The sequence below is a fragment of the Frankliniella occidentalis genome, unplaced genomic scaffold, assembly GCF_000697945.3.
Source record: "Frankliniella occidentalis isolate FOCC.00 unplaced genomic scaffold, Focc_3.1 Scaffold20, whole genome shotgun sequence".
Lineage (NCBI taxonomy): Eukaryota > Metazoa > Arthropoda > Insecta > Thysanoptera > Thripidae > Frankliniella > Frankliniella occidentalis.
This window is the reverse complement of record NW_026267150.1, coordinates 210,782-222,727: the sequence shown is the minus strand read 5'-3', so window position 1 is coordinate 222,727 and position 11,946 is coordinate 210,782. Positions and strand designations below refer to the sequence as shown.

The 11,946-nt window shown below is 43.8% G+C and overlaps 5 protein-coding genes across 5 annotated transcripts in view; 2 read left to right on the top strand and 3 right to left on the bottom strand.

The window, feature by feature from the left end:
• Positions 1-2,386, bottom strand: part of LOC127748924 (voltage-dependent calcium channel subunit alpha-2/delta-3-like) — a 63,079-nt gene extending 60,693 nt beyond the window's left edge. The window contains exon 1 of the mRNA XM_052264640.1: positions 2,271-2,386. The gene's annotated coding sequence lies outside the window, so the exon portion shown is untranslated. The remainder of the gene's footprint in view (positions 1-2,270) is intronic.
• LOC113206116 (proteasome subunit beta type-2) lies at positions 2,359-3,607 on the top strand. Its single transcript, XM_026422042.2, has 4 exons — positions 2,359-2,566; positions 2,799-2,992; positions 3,076-3,241; positions 3,341-3,607. The coding sequence occupies exons 1-4, from the start codon at positions 2,476-2,478 to the stop codon at positions 3,502-3,504; spliced, it is 615 nt and encodes a 204-aa protein (XP_026277827.1). The 5' UTR covers positions 2,359-2,475; the 3' UTR covers positions 3,505-3,607.
• Positions 3,608-3,640: 33 nt separating this feature from the next.
• Positions 3,641-7,389, bottom strand: LOC113206115 (uncharacterized). The gene is made up of 2 exons (XM_026422041.2): positions 7,229-7,389; positions 3,641-6,971 (listed from the first exon to the last, which is right to left on the bottom strand). The coding sequence occupies exons 1-2, from the start codon at positions 7,243-7,245 to the stop codon at positions 5,678-5,680; spliced, it is 1,311 nt and encodes a 436-aa protein (XP_026277826.1). The 5' UTR covers positions 7,246-7,389; the 3' UTR covers positions 3,641-5,677.
• A 181-nt stretch (positions 7,390-7,570) lies between these two features.
• LOC113206121 (BLOC-1-related complex subunit 8 homolog) lies at positions 7,571-8,952 on the top strand. Its single transcript, XM_026422047.2, has 4 exons — positions 7,571-7,790; positions 7,888-8,065; positions 8,165-8,272; positions 8,354-8,952. The coding sequence occupies exons 1-4, from the start codon at positions 7,742-7,744 to the stop codon at positions 8,454-8,456; spliced, it is 438 nt and encodes a 145-aa protein (XP_026277832.1). The 5' UTR covers positions 7,571-7,741; the 3' UTR covers positions 8,457-8,952.
• LOC113206119 (juvenile hormone epoxide hydrolase 1) overlaps positions 8,948-11,946 on the bottom strand; it is a 6,077-nt gene continuing 3,078 nt past the window's right edge. Inside the window, exons 2-7 of the mRNA XM_026422046.2 lie at positions 10,686-10,976; positions 10,174-10,425; positions 9,896-10,083; positions 9,614-9,813; positions 9,293-9,527; positions 8,948-9,213 (exon numbers count right to left, since the gene is read on the bottom strand). Of these exons, the coding sequence (XP_026277831.1) occupies positions 9,000-9,213; positions 9,293-9,527; positions 9,614-9,813; positions 9,896-10,083; positions 10,174-10,425; positions 10,686-10,976 (1,380 nt within the window). The 3' untranslated portion in view covers positions 8,948-8,999. The remainder of the gene's footprint in view (positions 9,214-9,292; positions 9,528-9,613; positions 9,814-9,895; positions 10,084-10,173; positions 10,426-10,685; positions 10,977-11,946) is intronic.

Here is an 11,946-nt window from a genome sequence, read left to right as displayed (position 1 = left end):
GACTGCTTCCCGCTCAAAAAACAGAGCGGCACACAACCCCCTCCGACGCACAGCCCCCGCCCGGCCCCGCCCACCTCACCGCGCCTGCGTTCGGCCCGCATCGGCTCGGCTCGGCCGGTCGGGCTCGGCTCGGCTCGGTCGATGAGGGGGAGGTTCAGGGAGGGCCTGATGCAAGGGTGCGTACGAACGGGTGGGCCGGCCGCTGAGTCTAACCCAGCCGGAGCCACCGCGCCCCGGAGGCGGCCCTGGATGTGGGGCGTAGCCCGGCCAGGCGGGGCGGAGCAGGGTAGGGCAGAACCTAACCGCCCACCCCCCGCGGGCGAAGCAGCCCCTAAAGCCGAACGCAACCCCGGTTCGGACGTTTCCGCCCATCTTCGGGTCCGTGAGGGGTGGGCTGGCCGGGTGGGGCCCGGACCACGCCGCTCCTGCTCGGCTGCCACTGCCGAGGGAGCCTCCGCGTCTCACGTGCTTCGGTGGGGATGTTCGGGTCCTCCGGACCATGCCCTCCCTCGGCATGCCCACAGCGCGGCGCGGCCCGCGGGGAGCCAGGGACACGAAGCGGGGCCCTAAGCGAGAATTAGAAATGGGTCGCTTGACTGACCGCCTTGATCTTTAATCGTTTTTGACCTTGCGGCCGCACTGTGCCCCAGCCGGTCTCTCTCACACCCGCCGCCACCCCCTCTCTCCGTCCCTCCGTCATCCCCTCTCCAGCCATCTGTGTATACCCCGCGCGAAACGTCCCCCCCCCCCACACCCTGGCTCCCTCAGAATGAAGTCCCAAACCGCGCGGGGTAAATCTATGCCTCCCCCAAACTACGGCATCTACTCGGTAATCGCTATCTACGCGGGAAGGCGGCGCGGGCGCGAATGCGGTGACGAACAGCGATTCGTGGACGCAGCGGTGAAACGTGCCATGTAAGAACTAACCACCCAGAGAAATTATTAGCGATGGCAACCATCTAATGGTCAGCTCAGGGAGCACCATAAAATATGGTTCAGACAACAGTGACAACGTGATGAAAACCATATTTTTGGTTCTCACTACCACGGTAAGGTTGCATCAAGCATATTTTATAGTGCTCCCTGAGCCAACCATATGATGGTTGCCATTGTCGTTAAAACCCTCGTTGAAGTTGAAGAATTGCTAATCAGTTCTCTGGGTGACGTAACCCGGTTCGTTCACGCGTTCGGTCATTTGCTCACTCTGTTCCTAAGAACACCCCTACTCGTACGAAGGTATACTCCCGAGTAGCGCATAAATGCGCATAACATGCGGTAATGCACATCAAAATAGGGCCTAATAGGTTTAACATTATATCATATTTAATACGCATTATGCGCATTTGAAATTCGCAAATATACCGCCATACCAGGTGGCTGACTCACGCCGCGCACTTCCGTATTGACACTGTACCGCAGGCACGGGTGCAGACGGGTTTGCCTATATGCTCGCTGCCCTCGGCTCCTTACGGCCCAAAAGTTCAAAACTCACTCAAAGTCTGAAATAAAAGCAGTTTCTTGTATCAACCCCAGAAGCGCCACACTGCATTAAATGCGCTTCGATGCGCATAGAAATGCACATAAAAGGTGATACATTGCTGACGCATTAAATGCGCGCAATGCGCACTAAATACGCATTAAATGCTGTAATGCGCTTTGAAAGCGTCATCCCGGGCAGCGCCGGTCGGTAATGCGCATTGAAATGCGCCTACAAAGTAACACATTTTAGGTACATTTAATGTGCGTAATGCGCGCTTAATGCGCGTAATGCACATTAAACGCGTTAAAAATGCATTACCTTTTTTGCGCATTTTAATGCGCATTGCCGCATTAAATGCGCATTTAAGTGCATTGGCGCTACTAGGGATCAATGTGTCACCTTCTATGTGCATTTCCACGCGCATTGAATAAGCACATTTTTAATGAATTGGTGCTTCTACTGAGGGGGGGGGGGGCGGATAAAGAAAACTTCGTGCCATGTACATACGTCATGTGACTGACAGGCTCAGAAAGACACCAGCGTACATGTTCGGCCTGAGGTGTCAAGGTTTCGGTCTACAAGGAACTGCTTAAAAACGCGAATACCATTGCGCTGCCGGCGGGAGAGGCTGCGATGAATAAGGTTAGGTGACAACCTTTCTTCTCTGTCAGAAAGATCACGTCGCGCATTTCCCCTCCAAAACAAGGACCATCAGCAGCAGGACAAATAGTCTTCTAGCCAAAATGGTCTAAATTTACAAAACATTAACGATGTACGCCCTCAACCTTACCTTATTTTCATAGCACAGAAAGTTTCGACATATTTCTCATAGTTTGTCGGTTGGAGAGTATCGGTCCTCGACAGTGGTGGTTCGATTGTTGCAGTTGCGGTAGTCGTAGCGTAGCGGTAGCCGTAGCGGTGACGGGTGCTGTGATCAAAACGCAGATCATCTTTCCCAATTCATTTACGGTTTTTGTTTATTGAATCGCCTCAAAATGGAGTGCCTCCTTGGACTAGCCTGCAAAGATTTTGCAATTATTGCTGCTGATCAGACAAACGCCCATAGTATTATTGTCATGAATAATGGTGAGTATGGACATCTAACCCCAACAATGATTGTGCTATTTGTTGATTAATGGCATATTTCTGATTTTACTTGGCTTTGCTTATTTTGGAACATCTATTATTGTCTAAAAAATTAACTTTACCAATTGTAGAATCGTTAGATCATCGAATTTCTCTTATCTTTGTGAAATGTCACTTGTGGCTTTCTGACATATTTCTTAAAGGTATGTTTTGTTTCCATTCCTATTTTCAGAGGAGAACAAGCTATTCAAAATCTCCAACCACATGGCCATGGGAATCACTGGAGAGTCTGGAGATACCACCCAGTTTGCTGAATTCATTGCAAAGAATATTCAGCTGTATAAGATGCGTCACGGATATGAGCTGTCACCTTCAGCAGCAGCTAACTTCACTAGGAAGACTCTTGCTCAGCACCTACGGAGCAGTGTATGTCGCCATTCTCTACTTGATTGTTTTCACTTCCCTTGATGTGTTTCAATTTTTAGTTATGCTATTTGTTTTCTCAACAGACCCCTTACATGGTCAACATGCTGCTTGGTGGTTATGACACAAATTCAAAGGAATCAGGATTGTATTTCATCGATTACTTGGGTTCCTTCCAAAAAGTCCCCTTTGCGACTCATGGATATGGTGGTTTCTTCTGCATGGGTATCATGGACCGCTTCCATCGTGAAGGTAAGTTATGCAGGATAAAGTCTCACTAATCACAAATGCGTTTTCTTATCTGTCCATTGATCATATCCAATAACAAACCAATTTTGTCATCCATTCCAGACATGACGGTTGATGAGGCATATGATGTTCTTAGAAAGTGTGTTACCGAAATTCACAAAAGACTCATTGTCAATTTGCCAAATTTCAAAGTGCAAGTGATTGACAAAAATGGAATTCGTGATTTAGAGCCCTTGACTGCTAAGAAACTCCAAGCTCCACAATGATTTCATCTACTTTACTTTGAAAAAGTGAAGAAAAGTTTAACTGTAATAAGTGTTAAGGAACCATTTTTGAAAAAAAAAATAAACTTATAGGAAAGTAAAAAAATCTCTTACTTACCTACGTTAATAATAAACAGTTAACATTGTTACAGTTAACACTGTTTCAAGAATTTTATTGGTATTAGGCAATTTATAGAGGTACAGCTCTGTACAAATTTAACTGAATCATAACATGCTGTTCTGTCTTTTTGGCCAGTGTAAGCCTTGCTCCATTCTGCCCAAGAACAATATTGGCAAATTTTTCTTTTATTGTTTAGCAATATTACAAAGAAAATATCCTTCTTAAAGATTGTCAGATAAATACTAAAATTCTGAGATTCTGGACAACATTATCCCAAAATACATAAGAAAATTCACAACAGGCAGTTCCAACTACATGAAAACATGGTTTAACAAATGGTTTAACAGACTATCACTTTTGTACAAAACTACTTTGAATTGTATAAAACACTGTTTTTCTAAGTGCAATTATCAACAAATTTCAAAAAAATTGGTAAAGAGTGAGCCAGTATTAAAAAATTCATGGGTTTGTGCCTTAGCATTTTAAGTTGCTGGAAGCAGTAAACACTTTGTCTTACTATCCAAAAGATATTGACAAGTAGGCTTAATCATACTGTAGGTGTGTGCAAGTGCTTCTCACCATATATCAATCAAAACTATAAACATGAGATAAGTGCTTACCTCATGCTGCATGTATATAAATGATCTCTAAATAATTCTAATGGCATTGTGCTGAGCAAACTTCTTGTACAATATCACAAATTGGTAAAAACTCCTATATTTATTATTCAATATACATAGTCAAATCACTATTTTGTGATGCAAATACTACTGCAGATAAATTTAAAATGTAATGCTGTACTCATATGAACTGCTTAGACACATTTCAATGTTTGGTCATACTACAAATAAGGCCACTTCCATTTCTAAAATGCACCCATCCATCAAATTTTTGTTCTTGAACTTGGAAGACGAGTGCAACTCTTCTAAGAACAAGATTTGTTTAATCTCAGCAAATTGTCTCAAAAATCATGTTTTCTAGCAGAATACCGCTTTCCTCCCCTTTACTACAAAACTACAAGTGCAAAAAATGGAACAACAATGGTTGGGTTCCACATTCCGCACTAGTAAAACAGCAACAAATCTAAGACAAACATCAAATCACCAACTCTCTTAAATGTATTTGCAATATAGTTACGTGTCTACGTATAATTGAAAATGTTTAAAGACAACTATTGTCAATATAGTAGTTGTGAATGGAAGCTCGTTTTCAGTTGGGGACACTCCTTTTAACTTTTTTGAAACATTCCCAACATTAATATCATACCTGCTAATCTACAGTGTTGTTGTCTTAAAAGAACATATTTGTTACACATCTGAACAACAAAACCAAAAGTTTCAACACTATGCAATATCTGGTGAAAAGACATCAGCTCACATTCTTCAAGCTTGTCTGTGGTAACAGCAACATAAGTCTGCTTCTGAGTTTTAGGCACACATGGTGGCAGGTTCATGCTAGCATCACACATATGCATTGAATTGCATTTCCCACACTTTTTTTCTAGTGAGCAAATTATAGTAGAATTATTACACTTCATTTTAAAAACAAACAAACAGAAATACACATTGCTTCTGGTTTGTGGTACAAAACCAATGACATGTACAATAAATATTTAGAAATGCATAACACATTTTAGAATGTCTAACTCTAACTTTCCCAAAATTTAACAAACTAAGGACATAAATTACAACTTAACACATAAATAATAATTATAACAAAACAGAGGAACAAATAATACCTTAAGATAGTCTAGTCTGACTTCAAATTAGTAAACCATTTCAAGTGCTGGCGAGAAAAGATAGCAAAATCAACAGGACAATCAAGCTTCTCGGTACATTTTAAGGAAATGTAGTGCAATCTGATACCACAAACATGAGTTGCAACAGCCATTCATTACTCAGTCTTGAAGTATCACCCACCTTCCAACATTTATCTAAGAGCTAATGGAGAATGTTTCTTAGTCAGTGGCAGTCTACGACTAGAAGCACTAGGTAAATATTGATTCATATCAAGCAGCCTTGAGATAATTGTAAGAATATCATGAGTTTCAATCTACTATTTTCTTGGTTCAACCTGCACGTTCAGTAATCCCGATTTCATCAACTCACTAACAAAGCGCCTGATATTAGGTTTGTACTGGAATGAATCTGTGGATGCTCCAGGGGGGATGTCACAACTAGACAGTTTGTGAACAGCTGCTATACTGGGTGATAAGGTATAAGTACTCAATTCTATTGGTTTGTTGGTTGTCAGAGCTCCAGGTCGGTAGATGTTTACAGCTCCTGTTTTAGCTGCAGGATCATAGTATGTTTTGTGCATAAACATTGGCCAACTAGGTTCAGCGCCTGGGTCATCAGGTATATTGGTACAAAATAGCTGAGTAGAGAACTGAAATCGTGAAGTTGTTTTCCTCCCAGCATCCAAATCATCTAACATACGCAGAAGATCATTATGAATAACTGGTACAATATATTCATTTAGAGAAAGGACAACTATGTTACCAGTAGCAGGCCAGCCCCGGCTTCGACAGTCCCTCTCCAGTTCTGCACGACCATCACCACTCACAGGAAAGTTCCAAGGAATAACACTCACACTAGCACCATGTTTTTGCAACTCAATGGCAACATGGTGGTATCGACTACCCCCATATAAAATAAAATCACTTACTCCAAGAATTGAGTAATAACTAACAAAAGATATGAGAGCATATGAGGAGATTCTTTGAGAGTCATCAGGAAGCACACAAACTGTCAGAGACAAAGCTGGATCATCATCTTCTAAACGTTTCAGATTCATGTAATGGACAGGTAGAGACACTTTGGCTGGCACCTTGTCTTGCGTTCTCCACATTGTAACCTCCTCAGGGACAACAGAAATAAGTTTCTCAATTTCGCAAGACAGAGTGTAGCCCAAAAAACCAACTTTCTTTTTTTTCTGTCCTTCAATGATGCTTGCATGAATTCTTCCAGGAATAGGTTCATCCTTTCCTTCCAACCAAACTTCACATTGGTAACTATTGCGTCCAGAAAAGCCCCCGTTTGCTGGCCCCGTACCAACAACAATTACATTATTACGTTCCCAGAAAGCTGAGTAAATATAATGATTATCACCAACAGGTACCCAGACAGGGAGAGGTGAAGAGAACCCATTTACTCTATTTGATAGCGATGTTTCATTTATAGTTGGGCATTGAAGATTTTCAGCTGGCTTGCCAAAGAAGTTGAGCACCTCAAGGACGTACCGTAGACGATGATATTCATGATGGTAGAAAAGAAGTGCCACAACACTAACAGCTGACACCACGATCAGCAGAAGCTGCTGATACTTCCTCATGGCTACGTCTCCAAACCTGTAAACACAAAAACCTAATATTATTGAATTCAAAAATGTTTCATTCTATGAATTTCTAAAAATGAAGGTAAAGAAACAATGCGAGAAAGGAGAGAAAGATAATCGTACTTTGTAGGACTAAAACTAAATACAGATTTCACCAAAATGCTGCATTGCAGATTGCAGCAGTTTCAAGTGACAGTGACAAGTGCCTCTTAACCAAACCGCGAAAAAGACGGTGCCAAAGAACGCAAAAATTACACACATAAATCTTACCACGAAAAGATGAACATAAATGCAATCACATTCTTCAATCTAAAATACTACAAAATAAAGTTTAGAAAAAGTATTGAGTGTTTTGATGGATTTAACTAGTCTACTCGGTGTGGTGTACCAATACGCGGACGATTGTTTTGCGAGATATTACGTGATCAGAGGAGAGATAGATTTCTCTTTAAAGTCACTAGTTTTGAAGGAAAAGTACATGTTTTAAATTGTTTTCTAGTCTAAATGAGATATTCATGGCCTCTTTTTAACATTTTATCCTTCCTATCAAAACACTTCAGTGAGCAGGGTTGGCGTTTCTGAAACAAACCGGCTGCTGCACTCAGATTCGCATTGGCATTGGAAAGGTTCACACCCAAAATCCCCAAAACAAACAAATTCGACAGACGACAAGTTTTGAAGCACAGAAACTGAAAGTTATTTCAACTCTTCATCATTTGTCTCGCTGTATAAATTTATATTTTTCTGAATTCTTATCTTAGATGACAAAGACAGGATTGCGAAATGTCTTCCTTTCCGCTGGATTCAGAACTGGAGACTCGCATAAAGAAAGGTAAGCATATTGTCATCATTTAGTTTTCTTCATCTAGTCTTAAAACTAGTTTTTCATTTTTCTTCAGTTATTTCCTCATGTACATTAAAATTTTCAGGTACAGAAAAGATATCAGAGAATATGCATATAGTGGCCAATGAACCATCCCTTGCTTTTTATCGCCTTCAAGAACATGTTCGCAAGTCTTTGCCTCCAATGGTTGAAAAGCGAGTGGAAGTTTTACATTTGAATCAGGATTTACAAGGTTGTCTCTATGATGTAGAGTATGGAGTCAGGTATGTCTTTCATTTCATATGATTTAGTTAAACATTTTACCTATCTCTTGGTTGAGAGTTGATAAGATCTAAAGACTAACTGATTCTTTATGTTTGCAGTGCTGTTAAATCCATTGAGAAAGCACAAGCAAGTTTTTCAAATATAAAAGATCTTATGAAAAGTGCTCTGACGTTCAAACAACAGTTAAAACAAGAGGAGTTGAAAAGGTCTGTTTCAATCATGTTTTCTTTTAAATTGTTGGAAAGATAATTTCACTACTATAATTATGTAACATTATTTTGATTCAGAAATAAGAAAGATCTGACATCATCGTCAGTGTATCGTCGACTGTCAGCCCACATCTCACTGGACCATACCCGTTCTGCTCGTTCAGTAGGAAACACAACTTAAAGTAAATTGCACTGCCAAATTGGAGTTGCCAAGCATAAGAAACAGACTATGTTTGTGATATTTATTGGTAAATTATCTTTCCTACCTCTGTGAATTGCTTAAGAAATTTATATATTCATTGCAAATTGGTAGTAGTTTTACAGTCCTTTGTTTGATCCAGGAAGTGGTTCTTTACATTTGTAAAGAACACAAATATCGCTTTATAAAAGTTTTCAATATACTACCAAGTTGGAAATGACCAGTAGCCCATATAAAAGACTGACTAAACTTATTTTTAATTCATACAGGGTTTATTCTAGATTAACTTATGCCTGAAGTTAGAGGAGTTTGTAAGAAAACAACAGTTTCAAAATTTAATAATTACTGACTAAGAATGTCTATTGGAATTATTTTTAAATATTTTTTGTTGTTCTTGTCTTTTCTGTAATGTGTGACTGTTGATAGATCATGAAAGGTGGTCAAAGGTTTCAATGTGAATTAAATCCAACAAATTTTATGTAAGAATATTATTTACAATATAAACAAAACAGATAGAGAGCTTATTCATGAGCTAGTTTGTCCAGAAAGTATTTTTGACATGCCTTCAAAAACATCATCTGCGAACATCTCTGGCTCTTCGAATGCCAAGAAGTGGCCACCCTTTGTCGGATGTGAGAAGTGTACAAGCTGTGGGAACTTCAAAAGTAGTGCTGCTCTTGGGCTGTAGAAAAGTTCTTCTGGGGCTGCCATACATGCAGTTGGGACATTGGCAGGGATTCTGTAAAAAGGTGAGTAAGTGGTTTAATACAGTCGTTTATGTTATACAAGGTAACATTCCTGACATATTTCCAACGTACTTGTCCATGCCAAGACCAAGTTGAGCTGAGGTAAATGATTCAGCATACAGTCTCATCGATGTAGTAATTGAGTCTGTCACCCAATATATCATTACATTGTCAAGGAGATCAGTGAGGGCATAGTTCTTTTCAATACCACCATCAGCTAGGTATTTGTACTCCTTATTGGTCCACACAGCAAATTTCTCCAAAATGTAGGCAGCTAATCCAACTGGGGAATCTCGCAGTGCAACACCTAAAGGATTATGGAGTTTTTACTTTTCTGCTCATAATAATAATAATAAAATAACTGTTGTTTTAGAACATGTAGTCATCGCTTACCAACTGTGTCTGGCTTGGTGGCCTGTATATGGAAGTAGCCTGATTCTTCCAACAACTGTGAATAGGTTTTCGAGAGAGGATATAACCGGTCTTGATACGGAGGATCCACAACAAGCAGGGGGTAAATTGAACCAATTGTGTAAAGGATTTGGGTGAGGGGGTGCATTGAAGAACACATGTTCATGTGTACTCCAAGAATTCTACAAAAAAGAGCACAAACAGATTAGAATCAAAATAAAACTCAAGTGAAATTTGCTCCTATACTTTGCATCCAGAACGTACATGTTGGGGTAGAGAGTTGCCATGTGAGTGGCCACGATCGAGCCCCAGTCACCTCCCTGCAGGTAGAATTGGTTGAAGCCGAGCCTCTGCATGAGCTGGCGCATGACGACGCCGACCTGGACGGCACCGAGGCCAGGGCGGACGGCTCCGTCCGAGAAACCGTATCCGGGCAGGGACGGTGCGATCACCTGCAGTCAGGTAAGGAAGAAAACCGTGAGGCCAGACAGTCCGGGTCGACATTCGAGCCCCGCTCCTCGTGCACCTTGCTCCATGCTCACCTCGAAGACGAAGTTGTAGCCCTTCCTGGGGGTGGTGAGCAGCGGGATGGACGCGTACAGCTCGCGCACCGACCCGGGCCAGCCGTGCATGAACAGGAGGGGAAGCACCTTGGTGCCGGCGGGCACATTCTTCGGCTTGACGTGAATGAAGTGGAGGTTGAGGCCGGCGACGTTGGTCTTGAACTGGGGTAGCGAGTTGAGGAAGGCCTCGCGTTTCTTCCAGTTGTAATCTTTGCGCCAGAACTTGACCACCTGTAAAAATAGGTAATAGTAAAGCCATGATAAGGCGGAGCCCATACAAAGTGGCTGAAAACCCCTGTCGGATTCTACAGTTACTGTACCGCATTCACGCGTGCCGGCGGGTTGCCTAGCCGGGGGCCGAAACGCGCCACGGTTTAATACGGCAAGAACAATACTTGAGTTTTTTTTTCGGCAATCTGGTCGTGCTCTACAAACCGCCTCTCGTCATGAGTCTGGACTATGATGGGCCAGCTGGACCCAGAAGCACCCACCTTGCTGAGGTAGTCTGTGTTCATGCCGTAGGTGAACTGGGCGTTCTCCAGGGGCTTGGTGGGGTTCTGCCACCGGTCCAGGCGGGCGTTCAGGTCGGCGATCACTGAGTCGGGGATGTTGATCTTGAAGGGCGTGATTGCCTCGCCCATGTTCTTGGGCTGGCCGGGGCCCCACCACTCATCGTGGAGCACGGGCAGCGGCCCGGGCGCGAACACCTTCTGCCAGACCACGCCGATCCCCACGGCCAGCAGCACCACCAGCACCGCCAGCAGCTTCACCACCATCCACATCTGCAACGGAAATCAACGTCACGGTAACAACGAATAGTACGATTTATGTTTGAGGTTGTGCTGGGCTGTGCAGGACCGCAAGAGAGGAAAAAGAGGGGAGGCGGAGGGGGGGGGGGCTTGCGCGCCGCAATCCTCTGCTCGACCTTGACCGTGACCTCGTCGGACCAAACAGACTGGCGGACGGACGGACGGACGGACGGACGGACGGACGGACGGACGGACGGACGGACGGCAGCGTCGCCGTCGCGACGCACCCCGCCGATCCGACGGCTTGAATTGAGCGTTTACCAAGGCTGGCCAAGCGGTTCGTAGGGCGAGGGCAAGTTACGTTTGATAAGATATCGCGACCGCGCCAATTTTGCATTTCACACGTCGTTCCGGTATCGTTTCGATACCCCGCGACCCGCCCTAGAAAGCGCGTGATCGGAGCCCGGTGCGCGCGCGTGCCACGCGTCGGGATGCATCGTGTCCGGCTTCCTGTTGGGCTGGCCGACGTGTCCTGGGTGCCGTGGTACACAGCACCAGTACATGAGTGCGTGCGTGCCGAGGACGGCCACGCAGCTGCATGGGACCCGGCACCTGCAGGTGTGGTGTAGTGTGTGTGTGTGTGTGTGTGTGTGGTGCACCTCGTTAAAGACGTGCGAGGGAAGACCCATGAGCGTGGCCGCCGCGGAGTCCTGGAGCCAGTGGAGACTTCTGGAGCCTCGGCGCCAGCCGGTCCCCGAGCGGCACTTCGCACCCGAGCAGACAATCGGAGCAAGCCAACAGACGCTTCCCAGCACTTCGGACCGCGGTTCACACAGGGGGGGGGGGGGGGGGCGAAGCGAGTATTGTCGTCTGTTTCGCCTAATTATCATTGCCCGCAAAGGGAGATGTGATAGATCATGAAAGGTGGTCAAAGGTTTCAATGTGAATTAAATCCAACAAATTTTATGTAAGAATATTATTTACAATATAAACAAAACAGATA